Source organism: Pantherophis guttatus, chromosome 2, assembly GCF_059756535.1.
Source record: "Pantherophis guttatus breed Tessera chromosome 2, ASM5975653v1, whole genome shotgun sequence".
Taxonomy (NCBI): Eukaryota; Metazoa; Chordata; class Lepidosauria; order Squamata; family Colubridae; genus Pantherophis; species Pantherophis guttatus.
Genome location: NC_142064.1, coordinates 181,033,700 through 181,056,225, shown reverse-complemented (window position 1 = coordinate 181,056,225; position 22,526 = coordinate 181,033,700). Strand labels below are relative to the sequence as shown.

The 22,526-nt window shown below is 36.5% G+C and overlaps 1 protein-coding gene across 1 annotated transcript in view; it reads right to left on the bottom strand.

Annotated features, from left to right (window-relative positions):
• DOCK2 (dedicator of cytokinesis 2) overlaps positions 1-22,526 on the bottom strand; it is a 306,359-nt gene that overhangs the window by 20,678 nt on the left and 263,155 nt on the right. The window contains exons 38-46 of the mRNA XM_034406030.3: positions 20,284-20,403; positions 18,254-18,343; positions 15,566-15,670; positions 14,482-14,623; positions 9,865-9,946; positions 3,047-3,131; positions 2,324-2,410; positions 1,627-1,803; positions 1,424-1,507 (exon numbers count right to left, since the gene is read on the bottom strand). Of these exons, the coding sequence (XP_034261921.2) occupies positions 1,424-1,507; positions 1,627-1,803; positions 2,324-2,410; positions 3,047-3,131; positions 9,865-9,946; positions 14,482-14,623; positions 15,566-15,670; positions 18,254-18,343; positions 20,284-20,403 (972 nt within the window). The remainder of the gene's footprint in view (positions 1-1,423; positions 1,508-1,626; positions 1,804-2,323; positions 2,411-3,046; positions 3,132-9,864; positions 9,947-14,481; positions 14,624-15,565; positions 15,671-18,253; positions 18,344-20,283; positions 20,404-22,526) is intronic.

Below are 22,526 nucleotides of genomic sequence, written 5' to 3'. Positions count from 1 at the left end.
GATATGTCCTCTAAACTCATGGGTAACAGTCTATGGCCTCAAGCCTACACACAGTTCACAAGAGCTTAGAGTTCTTGTCAGTTGTCAAAAATCAGCAATTCTCATCATTTTGAAGCACGCCATTTTGCGACATCAAATTGTGAGGAGGTTACACATTATACAGATTTTATGAAAGCCAGAGAATCTCCATCTGTGCTAATTTATCCCTTCCAATACTTATGAATTGCTTTGTCTCCTGCTTTTCAAGGAACTGGTACAGTGCTGAAGTTTTCCCCAGTATAGTACTTCACCTGTTCTGTCCATAAAGACAGTGACTTTTCATGTTTCTCATGTAATTCCTCTTTTGGTACATGAAAAATGGGACTACATTAATGGACAATTTATTTTCGTGATTAGAGGTTCACTGTTTCCACTAGGTAACCTTTAATAATGACTCAGAATTATTAAAGCAATTTGAAGTTCTAACTTTCTAGTATTCTAAATTACATTGAACACCACCATTAATAGAAATGTCTTCTGAATGCAATCTAGACATGGGGTGTGAAGATGTCACAGAAGACCATGGTGCTATTATGCACCAAAGATATGGGGGTGTTTATGAAAACAACCATGGAGTTAATATAAAATATATGCAAACACGAAAATGAAGGATTTATTTCATAACACCAAGATTAAACATTTGTTTGCATATATTTTTAGTCGCTATTTCCACAGCAAACAGTAGCTATTTCTACTGATTCAAATGTCAATAGAAGAAGGAAGATACTGACAATGGTGGGTGACTTATCCAGAAACAAACTAGAAGCAAAAAATAGATTAGTCTCTGGGGTAAAAAAACATTACCATTATGATACATCCTTCATATAGTTGCTACATTTGGTATTTTAGCAAGAACATAAAAATAGAAGTGATATTTTCAGGAGTTCAGAGTGTTAATAGGTTGCTTTTTTACCCGAGCCTGGTGAAACTGTTAATAGCAGAGAATTAAACATCATTCAAAATCTATGCAAAAATCAGTATTTTCACTTGGTTCCTCTTTATCTGAAAGCAACAGAAATACTGTGATGTCAGGGTTTTTTTCCCCCCCCTTCTTAACATTGCATAAGCATTTCTAGAGAGTAGATATTCAACTAAATCATCAAGGGATTCCTGATGTTTTTGTTCAGGAAAGGAGGTTCATTAAATGTGGATGAAAAACTTTTACAACATACTTTTATGTGATATTTCCAGTCACATTTCAGACAAGTATTCTTCTTCAAAGAAACAAACAAACAAGCAAACAAAGGAAAATAGAAGGAAAATGTGCATGCATTATATATTGACATGCTTCCCCTCTGGAAATGAGATCAATCAGCAAAAGAAAGTGGAGAAATTAATAATATTTATTCAGAAAATCAGAGAATTGTGTCCAGCATTTCAATACCTGCCAAGCAATCAGGTCTTTGAGTCGGTTTAGTTTCTCCTGATCCTCTGGGTGATCCCTAGCATACTCATCTGTGAAGAAAGCCTGCAAGCAGAAAGGAAGTTACTCAGTTTTTCATCTGAACGTGACATTCATGGGTTGTGCTGAAGATCTAATATATTGGAGAAGCATTTCATTTTAAATATAATAACTAAACTCCTTACCTTTTCGTACTTAGTAAACCCTCCCATGACTGCTGGATCAACAATTCCATTCAGAAGCATGGACAGAGGGTTAATGGGAAGATTCTCATCACTTTGGTACTGATTGATCATCGCCAGAATCTTCTCATTTGTCATGGACATTGTTTCAATGGCATTCTCCAAGGGGCTAATTGTAGTCTATGGAGGAGGGGACAAGATCATCGTCAGTGTCACCTGCAACTTTAAGAGCCATAGTGGCGCAATGATTAGAATGCAGTATTGCAGGCTATTTTTTGCTGACTGCCAGCTGCCAGCAGGTGGCAGTTCGAGTCTCACTGGCTTTCCATCCTTCCGAGGTCAGTAAAATGAGGACCCAGATTGTTGGGGACAATATGCGGACTCTGTAAGCCACCAAGAGAGGGCTGTAAAAGACTGTGAAGCAGTATATAAGTCTTATTGCTATTGCTATTATGGCTTTGCTTGGCTGCATTGGAATCTGAGAGAATCTTTCATTCATTATGAAATGTGTTAACATTTCATTTAAATACCCCAATCTCAAAAAATCAAATGCATATAGAACCATATTGTTTAGTGGGAAAATAGATTCCCTGATAACATAATACTTTGTTTTGTTTTCCTCATAAAATAGCATTGGTTCTTTCTTTCTATTTCTGAAGGTTAAACTATGTATAATACTTATCAAAATTCTAATACACACCTGTGACATGGAGACAACCTCAAACCAACGCAAGATTCCAGGGAGTTTATAAGCTGTAGTAAAGGATGTTCTCTCAATCCACATAGACTATTAAAAGATCCAGAACAGAAGAAATATTACAACAGTTAAATCATATTGTTAGAAAGTTAAGAGCTTACTGGAAATATAATTTAAATGACAGGGATATCTTTTCCTGGCATCAATATTATTTAAGAGGGGGGTGGGGAGATGATTTCACCATTTCGCTTACAAACTGGAATACTTTAATACAGTCTGCAATACTGTGTTCCCCAACCATAAAGAAAACACACACAAAAAAACCCCAGTGGGAGGGAAGGGACAAGACTCAAATAGTGAGGAAATGGAATGGCAAAGAACACTGATATCTTGATTGAAACTAGGATGATCTGAAATGTTTTTAAAAATGTTGTTTGATAACCGACCTACCATTTGTGATTCCATCAGACTTATTATGTAACTGTATCCCAAATATATGGCATCTTGAAATTCCTGAGAGGCAGCCCTGACAGAAATCATTTGGTTGATAGCAGCTGAAACTCAGAGTAATTTTACACCCTGCTTGTCCAGCCCAATGATGTTTCTGTGACATTTTGCACCTCTTCTGCCTACTAATAAAGTATGTATTATCGCCTGAGCAATGCCATGTGTCACATCTGAGTGACAGATAACATGGCTGTGTTCAAAACATAAAAAGATACTTACAGCAAATTCATTTTCAGGGTCAACTGATCCTTTTCTGGTTGGTCTTGAATAGTGGAATCTTTGCACATAGTTAGACTTATAAAAACTAAAAGAGAGAGTGAAAGAGATTATAAAACATTTTTCTCCATAAACTTCCATACAAAAATTCAACTTTATTTATGTAATTTAAATATACCATATCCATTTTTAATTCAAATGTCTACATTGTACTCAAAGCACTACAGGTTTAATGTATATCTAAACCTGATAGGAAAGTGTGCCTTGGTATCAGGGGTGGGTTCTTCTTACCTTTACTACCAGTTCACATCATGCCTGTGCAATGTGCATCGTGCCCGCACATGTGCAGATCAACTTTGATGACGTCCGGGTCAGTGGGCAGAGCTTCCCACCAGTTTTACTACCAGTTCTTGCGAACTGGTCCAAACCGGGGGTAACCCACCACTGCTTGGTATGTAATAGTCTGAACAAATTATCACAATGTGGCCTTATACCAGAAACCTGTATAGGTATCTGGAGGTGGTGCTAGTTTTGATCATGCTCAGCACATTTCTACATTCCACAGATATACAAGAAATGGAGAAAAATACCCAATCTATTAGTATAATCTTCCATATTCTTCAAGCTATAATGTAATGAATCTTTGACTTTCACAGGTTGATTATGAAATCAAGCGGGCCTTGATTTGGTTGTGAGTACAGATAGATCCCAATCAATGTGAGCTTGAATAGTGCAAATGTGATTAAGTGCAAATTATAAATTGATACACCTTATGGCATATAATGCTAGCCAAAATTTAGTTAATGTGAGGGTAGTGCGCATGTAGTTGCCTTTGGCTTTTGGATAATAAGCACTTTGTGTGCAAACTGGAGAAAAGGAAGGTTCCACTTGAGGAAAATTCAAAAAGAAGAAGCTCACTTTGAAGAACTACAATGGAATATAGGCAATGCTCTTTGAAAATGGGCTTTCATTTGTTCACTTGATTTATTTATGAAATCTGTTTATCATAACTTATTGCAGGTTATAATCCATTAGAAAGTAATAAAAACCCTAAAACCATGTAAAAAGATAACTAAAGAATGGTTAAAGTAATAATCTTGCTACCATTCCCTGTGTTACCTATAACTTCTGAACAATCTTCAAGGGGAAACCTTTGTAGGACACATGGTAGTAATTCAGAAAGTCAATCAACATTCCTTAATCACCAATTCATGAACACCCTTATAGTTTTCTATTTTACAATGTTTAAATATTAAATATTCCATTCTCACTGCATTCGAACTTCTCTTGATATTCCAAACTCTCATTTCCATATAATAAAGTGGGCAAAAGGATCCTTTTATATTCAGCCATTTTCACTTATTTTGACAACCATTCTTTTCTTGTAACAAACCTTTTAATCTTAATCATTCCTGATTATCTTTGCAATTGTCTTTTCTGTTCGGTATGCATACTTTTCTCTCATTCTTAGTCATCGTTCTCTTATATCAGGGGTGCCAAACTCAAGGCCCACTGGCTGGATCTGGCCCACGGGGTACTTAAATCTGACCTGCAGCGATGACCTCGAAATAGTATAGGACTGGCCCGTGAGGCCTCTGGCATCCCAAACAGGACACCCCCTTCCCCCCGTGCCTCATTTTCAGTCTGGATGGCCTCCTGCAGCACTCTGTCCATTCCATCTCTCTCCCCCCACTCCCCGGCCGACCGATGGAGGAGAACTACAATGCTGATCTGGCCCTTGAAGAAATCCAGTTTGACACTCTTGTCTTATATGATGTCACACCTCTTTTGTGTCATCAAATATCCTTTTACATACTTCCCACTTCTGTGGTACTTCTTTTCATTTTTATTTTTTTATATTCGGTTTAATATCATATTGCATTATGTTCTCCTTATATTCATTTTCTAGGAAAATTATTTTATATATTTTTATTCAGGACTCATATGTTTTCTTCTTTTAATTATATCATTTTTATTCTTATTTCTTTAACTTTCTTCTTTTCCTTACATGTCTATTTTCTCCCCAAATTCACTCATTATCCTACCAAGAAATAGTAGAGAACTATGTTTAAAAAGTATATATATTGATAGTCCCTGTTTAGTAACTACTCTGTTTAGCCACTGTTTGCAGTTATAGCAGTGATGCAACAAGTAACTTTGTGAGCAATCGTTCCAGTGACAATTTTCATAGTTTGTAAAACAAAGGAAAGATCATAAGCAGTCACAGTTTCATTAGCAACCTCTTGATAAGTGAAATGACCCAATTGTCAGTCTCAGTTGTGGTCACTAAATGAAAACTACTTGTATGTACTTCTGGTTGGCCAGAAAGGTATATAAAAGAGAGATGAAGCTTCTCTGAAACTACCGTATTTTTCGGACTATAAGACACACTTTTTTGTCTGCCAAAAGGGGGTGAAAATGTCTGTGTGTCTTATAGACTGAATATTGCTGAAGAAACCCCACCCACTCAACCAGTCATTTTTTGGGGCTCCGCACGCCCTGTTTTCAGGCCTTTTTTTAGCCCATTTTCAAGGCTTTTTTCAGCCTGTTATCGAGGCTTTTTGACCCATTTTGGGGGCTTTTTTGGCCTATTTTGGGGGCTTTTTTTGACCTATTTTTAAGGCTTTTGGGTCCGTTTTTAAGGCTTTTGGGCCTGTTTTTGAGGATTTTTTCAGCCTGCTTTTTGGGGAAAAATGGCCCAAAAAAGCCTCAAAAATGGCCCAAAAAAGCCTCAAAAATGACCCCCAAAAGCCTTGAAAACAGGCCAAAAAAAAGACCTGAAAATCGGCTGCAAAAAGCTTCGAAAATGAGCCAAGAAAAGCCTAGAAACAGGCTTTAAAAAGCTCCCAAAATGAGCCAGAAAAAGCCTCAAAAATGGGCCAAAATCAGCACCGGAAACAGGCTGGAAAACGTATGGAAAAGGCCTGAAAAAAGGTAGGCCAAAAACTTTTTTTTGTTGTTTTCCTCTTCTAAATTTAGGTGCTTCTTATAGTCAGGTGCTTCTTATAGTCCGAAAAATATGATACTTGCCTGCAGAGCATGTGTCTAATTCTTGCTCTGTTACCATCTCATATCTCTATTACATGCAGAACATGGAAAATTGCTTCCAGACTTACAGCGAATAGAAACAATGAGCACATCGGTCCTGTTATCTCAAATGCAAGATCAAGCTATTGTTCTTAAGGCTAAAACATTTTTAGCAGTTTTAAAGTGGGAAAAATAAAGGGTGATACTTACCCAGGTATTTAATGAAAATCAATGGCAGATGCCATTGTTTGCAAAGGTCAAAGAAACATGGAGCCCCATCCGAGCATTCTAAATCACAATCTATAGAAGTTTAATTCTACAGATGCTGCTTCTTACTGTGGCTAATTTATCAACATTCACCCTTTTCATTTTATACAGGCTCACGTAAAACACTTTGTTTTACAGAAAGCTATAAATGACCTGAAGCAGATGATATTTTCCCTGCTGATACGTGTAATATTTCAACTACTTTGCAGACCTAATAAGATCACCTGTTATTGTGACAACTCCATTTACAGTACAGCAATCTATAGATTCAAAAAGGCATGAAGCCATAAAATGCCTGTAGTTTGTGAAGAATAAGAAATAGATTCTTGGAAAAGAATCTAATGAAAAATAATGTCAGGATTTCTAATCTAGAAGCTCCCATGCATGCCCCGCATCCCTCCAATTGTGGGGTATGTATAATACAAAGTAATAATGCAATGACATACTCAACATGATTTAAAGAACAAAAATTAAGGAATGGAAAAACTGCGTGGGTGTAGCTGTGCATACACTGACCTATTCATACAGAGACAAACACACACATTCAGATACACATACGCGCACACACGCATACTTGAAATAAGGAGATAGCTTTATTCTTTTCCTACTGGATATTTCATATCTAATTTTGATATCTTGATATGTACTCACTTTTGACCTTGATTGTCTAATCAACAGAAAAGAAACTCTCTTAAAGATATTGCAGAAGGCAATGGGCTTAATGTAGCAGAAGACAGAAATGAGTGGGTCAATGATTATGCAAGATAACATGGCACAAAGAAAAGAGACAAGAACCCAAATGATATAGTGACAACAGTGTGTCAAAAAGGAAAGGAAAGGTTGGAACTACTCCAAAGAAGGGGAAAAAAATGATCCCTCAATCCTACTGGCTTTATTGTTAACAAGTGCTTCTCTAAAGTTAACATCGTGGCAGGCTTGCCACCTTCCCATTTTCACACAAATGACCGCGGAAACTTAAATTGAAAAGGTCTGGTCTAATACATGACAGCTATTGCATTACATTTGAATTATCATTTCCTTCAATCAGCTACATTTGGCAACATTAGTTAGATTGGTGGTACACCAACAGGTTTTTCCTTAATGATGGGGGGGGGGGATAAATTTAAGTAGTGACAACATGACAGATGGAAGGACAGTTACAAAGACACGAATAGTGTGTGCTTTCAAGGTGCCCTCTATTAGGCCCGTAATTTGTGTGTCTCATGGTAGAAGAGCCTTTTCATTAGCTTTCAGATGCAGGTGGGAAAATGCTTTATGCTGCCAATTTTAAAAGTTCCCTACAGGCGAAGAACATTAAAAAGAAAACTTGGGAGAAGATGTCACTTATTGATTGTCCAGTATCTAAAGTTCCATTTGAAGCAAACTTTAAATCATAGCCGATTGTAATCAAAATATGTTGCTGTTAAGAACAATGTTTTAAAACTGTAATTTCCTACAAATCACAACACGTGACAGGATATACCAACCATGGCTGATCTTGAAAGAGCCAAGTAGGGGTTAAGCATGGTTTACCGTTTAAATGAGAGGACACCAGTAAAGCCAGCAAATCTGAGCTACTTGGGGAAATAAAATAAAATCATTAAAAGATACAATAGCAAATCACTTCCGTTTAGTTAGGAGCCATGGTGGTTCAGTGGTTGGAATGCAATAATGCAGACTGATTCTGCCCACTGCCAGTAGTTTGATCCTGACCAGCTTAAGGTTGACTCAACCTTCCATCTTTCTGAGGTTGGTAAAAGAGGACCCAGATTGTTGGGGGCAATATGCTGGCTCTGTAAACGCTCTGAGAGTGCTGTAAAGCACTATGGAGAGTAAGTAAGTAATGTTGCTATTTGTAAATCTTTATCTTTTTTAAAAAAAAAAAACATACTTAATACTCTTTCTTCCTTCTATTTTCCCCAGAAAAACAACCCTGTGAAGTGAGTTGGGCTGAGAGACAGTGAGTGACCCAAAGTCACCCAAATGGCTTTTGTGCCTAAAGTAAAACTAAAATTCACAGTCTCTTGGTTTTTAGCATGGTGCCTTCACACTAGACCAAACTGGCTCTATTTTACTTAGACAAGACAAGACAGGACAGGACAGGACAGGACAGGACAGGACAGGACAGGACAGGACAGGACAGGACTGGACAGGACTGGACTGGACTGGACTGGACTAGACTAGACTAGACTAGACTAGACTAGACTAGACTAGACTAGACTAGACTAGACTAGACTAGACTAGAATAGAATAGAATAGAATAGAATAGAATAGAATAGAATAGAATAGAATAGAATAGAACTCTTTATTGGCCAAGTGTGATTGGATACACAAGGAATTTGTCTTTGGTGCATATGCTCTCTGTATACATAAAAATAAAAATAAAAATACATTTCTTATCTTTTAAGAATTAAGCCCACAAATAAAACATTTGAACTACATGACAAAGCCATGGTGCAGAGGCCTCAGCATTGTCAAAGGGCATCATCCCTTCTTATTTCTCTCACTTTCTCCTTTATTCATCTCACCACACAGTTATCTTGTCTTTTAGACACAATTTCATTTGGAAATGTTAGCAGGCAGAAAGAAGAGGATCCTTCCAGTTTATCCCCTAGTAAAATAAAATCTATTAAGCTTTGATTAAGAAAATAATGAAAGTTGAAACTCTCTATGTCCTTGTAGCAGTGCCAGAGAAAGGGAGTATTCTCATTGCAATAAAATAGATCGATGTAATATTGACTAACATCTACCAACAAACAATTTTTCCCCTCAAGATGGATAGACTCTAGGGCCTCTCATTTGTTTCCATAATGAAACCTCCAGGTTTGATAATCCATTCTTGAGAACATCATCAAAGTTATATTTTGACTCATTAAGACTGTCAGCCTGTTCTATTATCTGCCTGCTAATTTAATATGTGCATGGCAAACAGAATGTTAGTGATTGTACCCAGTAGATATCTCTTTTAATCTGGGGACTGTGAAATTTTATACAGAGGAAACCTTGTCAAAGTCGGCTTTGGGGCTTCTTCCCTTGTAAAATTGCCGGCTGCTATGGCAAATCGTCTTTGTATTTCCAAGTATGGAGAATGTTTTCCCATATTTGATCATTCCAATCCAGTTTATTTATTAACTTACTTGATTGATATGGCCACCCATCTCATAAATTCAACCCTGGTAATCCAATATGCTAAAAACAATATAGAAAGTATCAACAAGCATATAAAAACCTACAATAATATTGGAGAACACATCCAATAAACACTCAACAGTAACAATAACATCTCACGGGCTATCTAACCTCCTGACCTTTGTGCTCTGGAGCACATCTATGTCTTCAGCATCTTGGCAAAAGGCCACCAGGGTCACATCAATCTGATCTTGGATGGTATGTTATTCCAGAGAGAGGATTGGCTTGATTTGAATTACATAAGGCAAATTAAACTTTCCAACTTTTGATTTGGAAAGACTTTTGATAACTTGTATTATAGGAATGTTTACATGATCGATAAGACAATAAGAACTTACTTGATTACTTGATCAGGTACTGGCTTATTTTTGAATTGAGGGTGTTCCTCCAAAACTGGCTGCACAGTAAAGCATTGTATATCTAAAATCACAAGAGCTAAGGACATTATACCATTAGTGGACACAATCAGTCATCTGGAAACAAAAAAAAAAGTCTTCACAATTGTTCAAGAACAGTCTTTTATAAAATTAGTTCATAATTATATTAGTAAAATTCATGATTCAGCTTAGAAAGTAAGTGTAAAAACTGAACATGGATTAAATCCATGTTCCAAATAAATAGTACATTATCGATAGAGGAAAATATTTGTAACTCAGGTTTGAAAAGAGGGCTCCTTGGCTCTCTCTGAGCTTGGTTGTTATCTTGCAGATGTTTCATTACCCAAATTATGATTCATGATGATTGTGATAAATCATGACTATGATCATGATTTATCACTTATATCTTTTATGTACACTGAGAGCTTATGCACTGAAGACAAATTCCTTGTGTGTCCAATCACACTTGGCCAATAAAGAATTCTATTCTGTTCTGTTCTGTTCTGTGCTTTTCTGTGCTGTGCTGTGCTGTGCGCTAGTAGGGAGTGGGGCTTGCTCTCATTTTATATTCTAGTCCTGCTTGTCCTGTCAGTATTGGTGGGACTGGTTGTTGTGATCCTTTGGTTGGGCTATTTACCAACCAAGATATTACTATTATGTCCAGAACAATTCCTTAAGAGTAGTTTGAAGCTGACACACAATCCACTACCATAAATCACTGACATTCACATCAACTTACAGCAACCCCATCGATAATATATCTAGCTATCAATTGGAAAGTGCTAAACACTGCTTTTGACTAATGCCATTCCATTCAGATTTTATTTCATGTTTTGAGCATGGTATCTAGCAATGTCTAAAAAAACTTAGGAGATATAAAGAGGAAGCTGCAGAACCAACCAAGCACTATTCCTCTGTTACATTTTTAAGGAGCTTTGAAATAACAGCATCTTTGCAAGATGTTATACATGTGAACCCTCCATGAACTAGGAAGAGTTCCTGCTAATAGGAATTTGTCCTATCCATATACCCTCCAAAACTGCAGAGTAGCCAAGTGATTTGTTTGATTTGAAATCTATTACAATAAAGGTGGATATACATAAGCTCAGCTCTCATTATGAGATCACAAGAGCTTAAAGTTGGCTTTTACCTGGGGCACAGTCCTCACAAGGAAGTATCTGAGTGATTAAGCTTATGCTGCTGCTTTAAGGCATCTTATTCTTCAAATGCACTATTGCAGATTTACAGAGAAGCAGATCCGAAATTATATGGTGCAAAGACTTCAACTGACACTGTAGAGTTTGTATACTATATTTCTGTGAGATGGACGTGAACGGGAATATATTATTAGCAAGAGCTGTTTATGTTGTGATAGAGAAAAGAAATTTGTAGTTGTCTTGTTCACCCTGAAGTGTTGAATATAACCTTAGAAGAGGGCAGTGTTTTCAGTGTAAAGGCCTCATGTCCTGTTTATGTTTTGAAGCAATAACCCTTTATCATTCCTTCAGAAGCCTTCCTTTATGATGTGGGAGATGAAAAGCAGCTTTTCAGAGGATCATAAGGCAGGAATCACTGCCTGTGATGGTCCTGCTTGTCTCATTCAGCCAGCTCTCAATAGCTGCTTAGATGGGTCTAAATGAAGAAGACCTTGATTCAATTGCCCATCAGGTCCACACAGAGAATCAGAGACAGATGACGATGAACATTCCTGCCAATCACTCATAGATAACACTGGACTATTATTATTTATTCTGTACTCAAGACTGGAAACAGAATAAACCATGTTTTCAAGCAATGAGGATATACAACGAGAGCAGAAACCTCTCTATCCTACCATTTTCACATCTCCTAGATAGTATGACCTTTCTCCAGCATTGCTACCTGATCTATAATCATGTATAATTATTGTAGGGGAATTATGAATAAATGCCTTCTGCCTTTATTGAATTTCAATAAGAGAACTGACAAGTATTTAGCCCAGAGACTCAGAATTAATCCAACGTCAATTAGTATCTGCAGTAGACTTACCACTGCCAGGCTCTATCTAACTACCGACTGTATCTTCCCATGATTCACTAAGGAGGAAACTGAGAAATGTGAGACCTAAATTAAGTAATGAAAACCCTAAGAAAACAGGTTTTCCTGTTAATGATCTCTGCTGTGTTCTCAATGATAAATTGCAATGCAGAAATGCTCTGATCTAAAGCCAAAACATGGGCCAAAGTTTCCAGGGTTTAGCAACTTAATCTTATAGACACAGCATTCTAAAAACTAATACAGGTAGTTCTCAACTTACGGCCACAATTGAACCAAATATTTCTGTTACTCAGTGAGACATTTGTTACGTGAGTTTTGCCTCATTTTATGATCTCTCTTGCCATGGTTGTTAAGTGAATCTCTGCAGTTGTTAACTTAGTAACTTGGTTGTTAAGGGAATCTGCCTTCCCCGTTGGCTTTGCTTGTCCAAAGGTTGCTCAATGTGATCACATGACCGCAACCGTTAGAAATATGAACTTGTTGCCAAGCATCTGAATTTTGATGACTTGACTAAGGCTGCCATAGTCATAAGTGTGAAAAACTGTCATAAATCACTTTTTTCAGTGCTGCAACTTCAAATGGTCACTAAATGAATGCTTGTAAATTGAGGACTACCTGAATTGAGCTTGCCTGGTAAGCCAAAATACATGATGATGAATAATTTGATGATGTGTTACTGATGTAGATTTTCATCCTGAAGCAGAATGTACATTCAGACACAGGGTGTGTTTGTTAACATTTGCATTTAGACAATATTCTGTATCTGCATGTAAAAAGGAGAAAGGGAACTTACTGCTTCAAATGACACACTATATGTTTTAATGTACACGCTAAAATGATACGTTGCTCTTTTCAGAGATGCAGAAGAATATTTGTATTGATTTCTATTGTTTTAAACATAATATCAAATTCAACGTCTGGTGTTCTTAATAATAAAAAAAAACTAAGCAGTATGAATCATACTTTGGTGGAAATTTTTCTGTATCTGCTGAACATTCATGATTATATTTAGGTGAACTTGAACATTCCAACATAAAGGGAGAAAAACATCAATTAGTCTTGTAGATAATACTTGAAATATCACCCTTACATAGTGCTGTTTAAAAATAGACCAGAAAGATATTTGATACACACAGGCTTATCTGTGAATTCAGGGATAAAAGCTGCCAGTATGAGCAAACGAAACTCTGAGGAGTTGGCTATTTAATGATTTAAAGTTGTTTAGTAAGATGGCCTTGGTGATTTTAGGATTTAACCAGAGGCCTTTTACATTCCTGTTGGTTACTTTAAGAATAATGCATTTCTATGAAGTTTTGATTTCTTGGGAAATTTGATTGAATATGTAATTCACTACTTATGCTTCCCTATCATGATACAGGATACAGATATCCACAACTTTCTTTAGGATATTATGAAAGCATTATATTTATAGTGTTGGCTAACTTAAATATTTTAATAGGTAAGGAACTGATGAAAAAAATAGGTAGAATATGTGCCATAGCGGCCAATTGAAGAGTAGAACTCTATAGGTAATCCTTGATTTACAACAATTTGTTTAATGACTGGCAATGAAAAAGGTGACTTATGACTGTTTTTTACACGTGATCAACATTCAGATGTTTAGCAACTGGCTCATATTTATGATGGTTGCTATATCCCATGGTTATATCATCACTTTTTGTGACCTCCCGACAAGCAAATTCAATGGGGAAGCCAGATTCACTTTGTTACTAATTTAACAACTGCGGTGATTCACTTAACCATTGTGACAAGAAAGGTGGTAAAATGGAGCAAAACGTACCTTAACAAATGTCTCACTTAACAACAGAAATTGGGGGCTCAATTGTGATAGAAAGTTGGGGACTACCTATATCGCTATAAAAAGCAAGAACGCTAATATAGCCTTTTTACTGATATGTTCCAGAATAAAACAAACTTAGAGGGTCCTATAAACAAAGTAGAAGGTCCTATATTTGATAGAGGTTAATGTCTGGTGGCTCAGTGGCTAAGATGCTGAGCTTGTCGAATCCCTAGTGCCGCATAACGGGATGAGCTCCTGTTACTTGTCCCAACTTCTGCCAACCTAGCAGTTCGAAAGCCTGTAAAAAATGCAAGTAGAAAAATAGGGACCACCTTTGGTGGGAAGGTAACAGTGTTCTGTGCGCCTTTGGCATTTAGTCATGCTGGCCACATGACCACGGAGACATCTTTGGACAGGGCTGGCTGTTCGGCTTTGAAATGGAGATGAGCACCGCCCCCTAGAGTGGGGAACGACTAGCACATATGTGCGAGGGGAACCTTTACCTTTACCTAATGTCTGGTTACTGAGGGTATAACAAAGCCTTGTTTCTGGACACACTTGTGAAATAGAATTATGCATTAGTTCGGTTCATGTTGCAAAATAATTTATACACTTAAAAGGGAAACATGTGAAATGGGTTAAATCACAGGGATTTTCCATATTTTCATAAACTTTGAATAATGATTTTTACTTCAAATTGTTTTTGCTTATTTAATAAAATCTTCTACTTCTAAGGATACATTGAACAGCAGCATTCTTCAGTTTCTCATCAGGGGGTGCAGTAGTATTCATTTTTTCAGCATTTGGAAAATGGCTCATCAGTTGTGCTTGAAAGTCTTCTCTCCGCTCATATTCCTTGCCTCGATAAATGAACATTTTATTCTGTTTTTAAAAAAGGATAAATACTGGTTGCAAACTTGCTATAGAAAATAAATCATTGTTAAACATCACAACATTTTTTTATCCTATTCTTCTTAAAAGCTAGAAAAGTGGACTAAATATGAAATTCGATACATCAAGACCATAATAACCCACTAAATTGTCTGTTAGGTCCCTCCTGGGGAGGAAAAGAGTGGAAGATGTTTTCTAAAATAACAAGAAGACCAAAATGTGATATAATTGCCACTAGTCCCTCAATACATTTTCTTGACCCTGTTGATTGCTAGAAGGCATCTAATATACCTCTGTAGGGAAATTGATTCTAGAATTCTTTGCTTCTCATTGTGCCTTTAAAAGTATATTGGAGATGAAGAAAGGAAAATCACAATGTAAGATTATTTTTGCCAGATCGTAAAAATTACCAACAATAAGAATACTTCTGAGAATTGTCAAGGTATAAATGTGAGAGCCTTTCATATGAAATTTCACCTGCGAGCTGTCAATTAGAATGAATATACACCAGATATAAAATTCATTAGATTTCCTGCTTCATTGTCTTGGCTATTCGTATTGTTGGTTTTATTGTTCATTAAATTCTCTTCAACTATAAACCATCCCTTAATTATGACTGTCTTGTAAGAATCCTAAAAGCTCCCTTATCACTCCATTACCCTCACTATAAACCTTCTTCTAACCTTGAAAGCAACGGGGGGGGGGGACCCACAATAAATATAATTCCTTTCTGAAAACATGACACTCAATATTGTTACAAATGGCATTTTAGGCAACTGCAAGACAGAAACCCTTTTTCTGGCAGAACCTCATGAAGACAAATGCTCCTATTTGTGAATAATTCCATTTCCACAAATAGAATATTGGTACCCTATAAGGCTGCTACAAATTTGAAATTTGTTAAAGACAAAGTATACAGAGTAGATAATTTACCCTTAGGAATGTGGGGAACCCTTGGCCATAATATCCAACAGCAAAATAATCTGGTTTAGGCCTCAGAATTTTCATGATGTTTTCATAAAATTTGGCTTGTTGAATCTGAAAGGAAAAAGAGATGTAATAGAAAAGTGATGTAATGACAACCAATTCCTCAGACACTAGGGTTACTTTTCCATGGGATCCAATATGGGTCAGTCACTGGGACCAGAGGTTTAATTTTCCAAGTTTTTTTTTTTTTAATTTGATTTATATGCCGCCCTTCTCCAGAGACTCAGGGCGGCTTACAATGCGTTAAGCAATAGCCTTCATACTTTTGTATATTTATACAAAGTCAGCTTATTGCCCCCATAATCTGGGTCCTCAATTTACCTACCTTAGAAAGGATGGAAGGCTAAGTCAACCTTGAGCCTTGGAGAGATTCGAACCAGCAGTAAATTGCAGGCAGCTGTGTTAATAACAGGGTGCATAGACCACTGTACTATCAAGGCTCTTTGTTTTAGGACTCATGCTGGAACCCATCCGCAGGAAAGTTCTCTCTCCACAAAATGTATGTGAGACAGAAATTCCTTGAGGATGGACTCCAGCATGAGTCCTAAAACTTGGAAGACTGAACTGCTGGTCCCACTGACCCTCCCAGATTGGATCCTGGAAGATTATCCTGGGACATATTTGCCTCCATTCATTACCTTTTCATAATTAAAAGGCGCAATTCTGATTTTTCTCATTTTTCATAAGCATTTGTAAATGAATTACTACAGCAAAATTTCAGTCAGCTCAAATATCAATTAAATCTTCAATTATATCATTTGCAATGATTTCATTGGGCTAGAGCTGCAAATGATATGATAAGGTATCACAGCAGGTTAAAATATAACTAAAGTGGAATTACATTTATTGTGTAGACAATTCCAAGACTTACTCGGTAGAGTTTATGGTTTGAATTTTATACAAATTCAATGATGACACTTTGGCCAATTTTAAATTGCAATACTAAAGTCTATAGCGTGATGTAAAACTAAACATAGGAAATGATTGTTTAAACTGCCCATCAAGGACATAGAAGCAATGTTGTATTTTGCAAACGGCAATGAATTTAAAACCCAGTACAATGTGCAAATCTAACGTCTATTTTATGTCTATTAAATGAATGGCATCTTTAATTTAAAATGAAATACATTGATTTTTATTTCATGAGATGAAGTCATTTTTTATTTACATTTATGTTTCAGAATGATAAAGGAGTTTATAGAATTAGCATTCCTTGTTCTTCTAAAAAACATAGCACTAAATTCAACTCATTATGAAACAATTCCCAAAGCAATAATATAAATGATCTTGGAAAATAAGTAAGATTTGAGCTTCTTACCTCCAAAGATATAATCCTATTGATGATCTAAGTATATGAGATGAGAGTGGTAATGCTGTAAGTATCTTGGGCCTATGGTTTCTAAGGCTTCATACATCATTGTGAATATCTTGAATTGGGTTGGAAAGCAATTACAGCTGGGCCAGCTGCAATTTCTGGACTGTCTTCTAGGTTATTCCATGAACGATTGCAGTAATCTAGCTTTTAAATTACTGGAGCATAAGTCTCGAACAGCAAGTAGGCATGCACCTCAGTTATCAGCTGACACTGAGTACAAGTGATTTCACTGATGCTATGAGGCTATCTACAATAGAATATCCCAGACTGCAAGTTTGTTCCTTAAAGAGCAGCTCATTCAAGACTATCTTCTGACATTCAGCCCCCAGAATCAGTAAGTTTATCTTGCCTGAATGTAGTTTCAGTTTATTTTCCCTATAGTCCTTTACAGTGTGGGAAATCAGATCTTCTGGAGACATTAAGTCTCTCAATTGTATATTGAGTTCTTAGCTATATCACAGTCATAATATACAAAGCCATAACTTACAGAACATGCTTCATTTTTTTTTTTGGTCAAGGCAAAGAAGGCAAATATCTATTTTATTGGTCTGGATTTCTTCAGTGTTTTAAAATTATTTTTTCACTTGTCTGAAATAATAATAAACTGGATATATAGATATGTGCTTTGAACCAGCATTGACTTCTTGTGATTGACTGGAACCGTCCCTGCAGTTTTCTTGGCAAAATTTCAGAAGTAATTTGCCATTGCCTCCAGTGGTGGGTTTCAAAAAATTTTTACTACCGGTTCTGTGGGTATGGCTTGGTGGGCATGGCATGGCTTGGTGGGTGTGGCAGGGGAAGGATACTGTAAAATCTCCATTCTCTCCCCAATCCAGGGGAAGGTTTCTGCAAAATCTACATTCCCTCCCAATGGCACTTGGGAGGCAGAGAATAGATGGGGGTGGGGCCAGTCAGAATTTTTACTACCGGTTCTCCAAACTACTCAAAATTTCTGCTACCAGTTCTCCAGAACTGGTCAGAACCTGATGAAACCCACCTCTGATTGCCTCCTTCCTAAGCCTGAGAGACAGTGACAGTCCCAAGGTGATCCAGCTGGTTTTATGTCAAAGACAATACTATAACTCACAGGTTCCTGGTTTCTAGCCTTAATCACTCACAAAAACTTGTTTTTGTCCAGATTCTATCTACTTATTAAAAAAAAAAAAATCTAGACCTGAATTACAGAAAGGTTTGTGAAATAAATTTAAAACTAGAGACAATTGAAAATTCATAACATTTTTGTAAAATTCCATTCTTACCAAGTTTTGGCTCAGAAGTTCATAATCAAAAATTTCCATTTCATATTGTTCTGCTAGTTCTTTGCACAAGCCAATTGCTTCTTCCCACATCTGCAATGTAATAGGAAATTTAGATATATAATTGCATCACTTTAGAGAAGCTTATTGAATTTTTTTATTTATTAAATTAAATGTCTGTGCTCATCTCTCTCTCAGAGCAATCTTTATTCGTTATGCGATATGCTTTGAAATATTACATTAGAACTCCAGGAGAATAATATTTGTGTAACCAGAAATATCTACATTGAGTGAATACATTTAAGGCCTTGTGATTTATTTTTGCAACAATATTAGGTTCCTGAAAGAACAATGGAAGAACCCCAATTTATTTCATCCACACCTCTTTGAGGTGATATGCCCAGACAAGCTTTGAAAAAAGACTACATAAAGCATGTTGGTGAGAAGACAGCATTTCTCCTTAAAGCATGAAAATAATGGTACTTTTTACAAGACCTGCACTTAAATTCTCTCGGGATGCTTTGCTTATACCGGTTTGCATTGTGAAGTGTTTCTGCCTATTTTGCACAGCTCTATTTTGTGATATTTACACAGTTTTGCAGATGTCTACATAGTTTACAAGACAGATCAACCTGTTACAGTCAATTTTAATACAAAGGAAATTTACCCATACGTCTCATATTTTATATGAATATATTGAAATGTGACTGTCTCAGATACTTGCATTCTCAATACTGAATTAAGTTCAATGAATTAAATTATCTCCTAATTTACATTAACTTTATACAGATAGTCCTTGACTTACAACCACAATTGAACCCTTTCTGTTGCTAAGTGAGACATTTGTTAAGTGAATTTTGCCCCATTTTACAACCTTTCTTGCCATAGTTGTTAAACAAATCACTGCAGTTGTTAAGTTAGTGACAGGCTTGTTAAGTGAATCAGGATTCCCCATTGTCAGAAGGTTACAAAAGGTGATCACATGACCCTGGAACACTGCAACCGTCATAAATATGAGTCAGCTGCCAAGGATCTGAATTTTGATCACTCACCTCAGGGCTGCTGCAATAGTCTTGGTGTGACATGCAGTCATAACCAGTGGTGGGATTCAGACCGTTCATTTGAATCCCACCACTGGTCATAACTTACTTTTTTCAGTGCAGTTGTAACTTTGAATGGTCACTAAATGAACTCTTGTAAGTCAAGGATGACTTGTACAAGGTTGTTAATCTAAAGTCTTTTTTTAAGTTCAGCTCATTTTTGGTAATCTCACAGATGTATCAATGTGTTTTTTGGCAACAGAAGAAATGATCTGATATTGCCTTCTGGGATCTTTTTTTCAGTTGTCAATCTTGCTCCCAGATGTGAGATTTGCTAGAGGTTACCCACCCAAGTAATAAGCAGATAGAGACCTGCTCTGTTCTAAGTCAGTTATGATTCTTTTTCTGTCATGTAATATCTACAAAGTTTGTGTTTCTGTTCATTGCAGGCTAATCATTCAAATTATAACTTGGTTTCATGTCACAAATATATTATAAACATTCTAGAGAACAATTGTTCATGAAGTCTGACCAAATCATAAATCCTTCTGCAATGCTTCTACAATTAAATGGATATGACAACAGTGGTACTGAACAGAAGTACTACTAAGTGCTAGTGCCTACCTAGGAAATATAAATATTTTCTAAAAATAGTTATTAAGTTATTTTGGTGATTTCGGTCAAATCCTAAATACAGCATATGCCTTTTTTCTTACAAAATAAAATATACAAGACCAAAACACATTAAGCCCATTATGCCATATAATTTCTGTATTGTCTGATTCATAGCAACATTTTAATAATGTCACAGACTGCATACAATAACATTCTTCCACAAATTCTATGCTGTAATAGAATGAGAATCAAAACCACCCGGAAATTTACTGAACAGACATCTCTTTCTCAATATTAGGCATTACTGCTTTGGATGATGAAATGAGATTATAACCCATGGCACGAAGCTACTCAGCAGAATTAGGAAGTTAAAATTACCTTTCCTTTGTCAAAATATTCTATTATCATCTCATATAAGTGCTCTTTCAGATGACGGTGTGTTTGTGAACTTTGAAATTCTGTTTGCATGACTTGAGGAGTACAATGTTCATCAGACCACTATATGGTGGAGGAAAAAAAACTCATAATAAATTTGTAAGTAAATTTGTAAGTAAATTCTTAGCTTTTTTTTTTAAGCTTACCAAACATTGGTGCCATAATTGGGCACAAAATGCATGTAGTACAAATCAGTGACAATATAAATATGCAAGATAGCTTTTTAGACTTCTTTCTTTCTGGCATTTATTTATGCTTAATTAGATCCAAGCATAGCAATTCTATTTTTGAACTTGTATAAACAGTTGTTTCATTAAGACTCTGCTCTTTAAATACACATACAGGCATTTATTTCTTGACATATCACTCTTTGCCCAAACTTACAAATAAAACCCACCAAAATATCTCACACTCACACACATTGCATTGATATGCAATGAGCACTCTGATACTCATTTTGTCATATTCTTCCCCAATGCCCCAAAATGTAAGAGTTGAATTTATTTGAAACACCTTGACTCCTGAAATAATGGGACTAAAACTTATTTCCATTGGTGCTTTCAAAAGGTTTGGTCATCCACCAAGAGCAGTAAACAGTTAGAGTTTTCTATATGTCATAGGTGCCAAATTAGTGGTCACCCAGCTTTTTCCCTGAAGATTGTAGTCTTAACCTCCATCACAGTAAAGAAACTTTTGGACCTTAAATTTAAATCACGCAAACTAAATTAAATTTCCAGTGGAAAAAGCATTGATTGGCTGCTACTGATTTGCCCCAGATCGGGCAAATCGGTAGCGGCGGCAGCAGGAGGCTCCGCCCACCCACCCAGATGCTTCTGCGCATGAGCATGCACGCACTCACCAGCAAACCGGCAGGGACGTATTTTGAAACCTGCCCATGGGAAAAAGTAGGACACAATTTGGAAAGCAAACAGAAGCTCGGTAGTTGTGCTCAAAATTCAATTATGCTGGCTATTCAATTCTTACAAAGGTGTCTTGTATTTTTCCTTACTTAATGCTGTGCTCAAAAATCCATTTTCTACCACAAAGAAGATTGACTTAATGTGCAAATCTTACACTCTTTCTGTTCTGTAAAGGTGTCTCAACCCCACTTCCAGGTCACCACTTTACTTTTCTTGATCCATTTTGTTGCTTTATTTACTAAGAAAGATCTCTATGCCTCGTACTTCCAAAATAGAAAACTTTATTCCTGAGGAAAGTGCCTGCTGAATTTAAATCCTGGCTTCTCTCCAACTTCTTTCAGCTCTATAACTTCCCCAGAACAACATGGAATTGAAATTGAAATCCTGAGTCAAGGTCACTTTGTAATACTAAGGAACCTAAGAGGCTTTAAAATACACACATACAGAAAGCCAATATAGCTGTAACAGTGTACAACAACTGATTTTCCCTACTTTTCATCTTAAAAGTTTAACAAATGCGTCCAGTGCCACTTTTGCAGGTAAAAGTTTGGAAATGTCAGTAGCTTTATATGCACAGAAATGTGAATTCTAATTTGAAGAGTTAATGAAGCAGCAGGTTTCAGAGGGCAGATTAAAGTAAGTTTTGAGGAAAAATGAACTTGGTACTCTTTCATAAACTCGCCACAGTTTCTGAGGAAGGCCAAGTCTTCCTTCCTGGGAAATACTGAGTGGTACTCTATAAAGCAGCTCACTCAACCTCTGAAGATGCCAGAAACATCAGACAATAGAAATCTAGACCTTGGCCATTCTTCCTGAAAGCTCATCATTACTTAACCATCCCAAAGATATAAAAATTATGGCCATGTAATATTCTATACACACACATGCAACAAAATTATAATTAAAATACTGACATATCTTATTAAATTCCACCACTGGACTGGGCTCCTTATCTTTGGAATTTTTCACTGATTACTTAGAAAATACTAGCATGTGTAATCAATCACCGAAGAGTGTTTGCTCCTGATCAGTATCCAACCAGTCAGCTAGGTTTGTTTTCAGGTTACTCCATTCATTCCTCTTCCCCTTCCCCTTCCCCTGCTTCTCATTTTTCTCCTCCTAGGAACACCTGAAGAATTGGATTAGGGATTCAGTGCATGTAAGCACATGTGTGGGATCTATTTGGATTTCCTCCTACTTTTCTCTTTATAATAGTATAGATATCAGCTATAAAAGGGAGTTCATTATTTGCAAATAGGAGTCTAG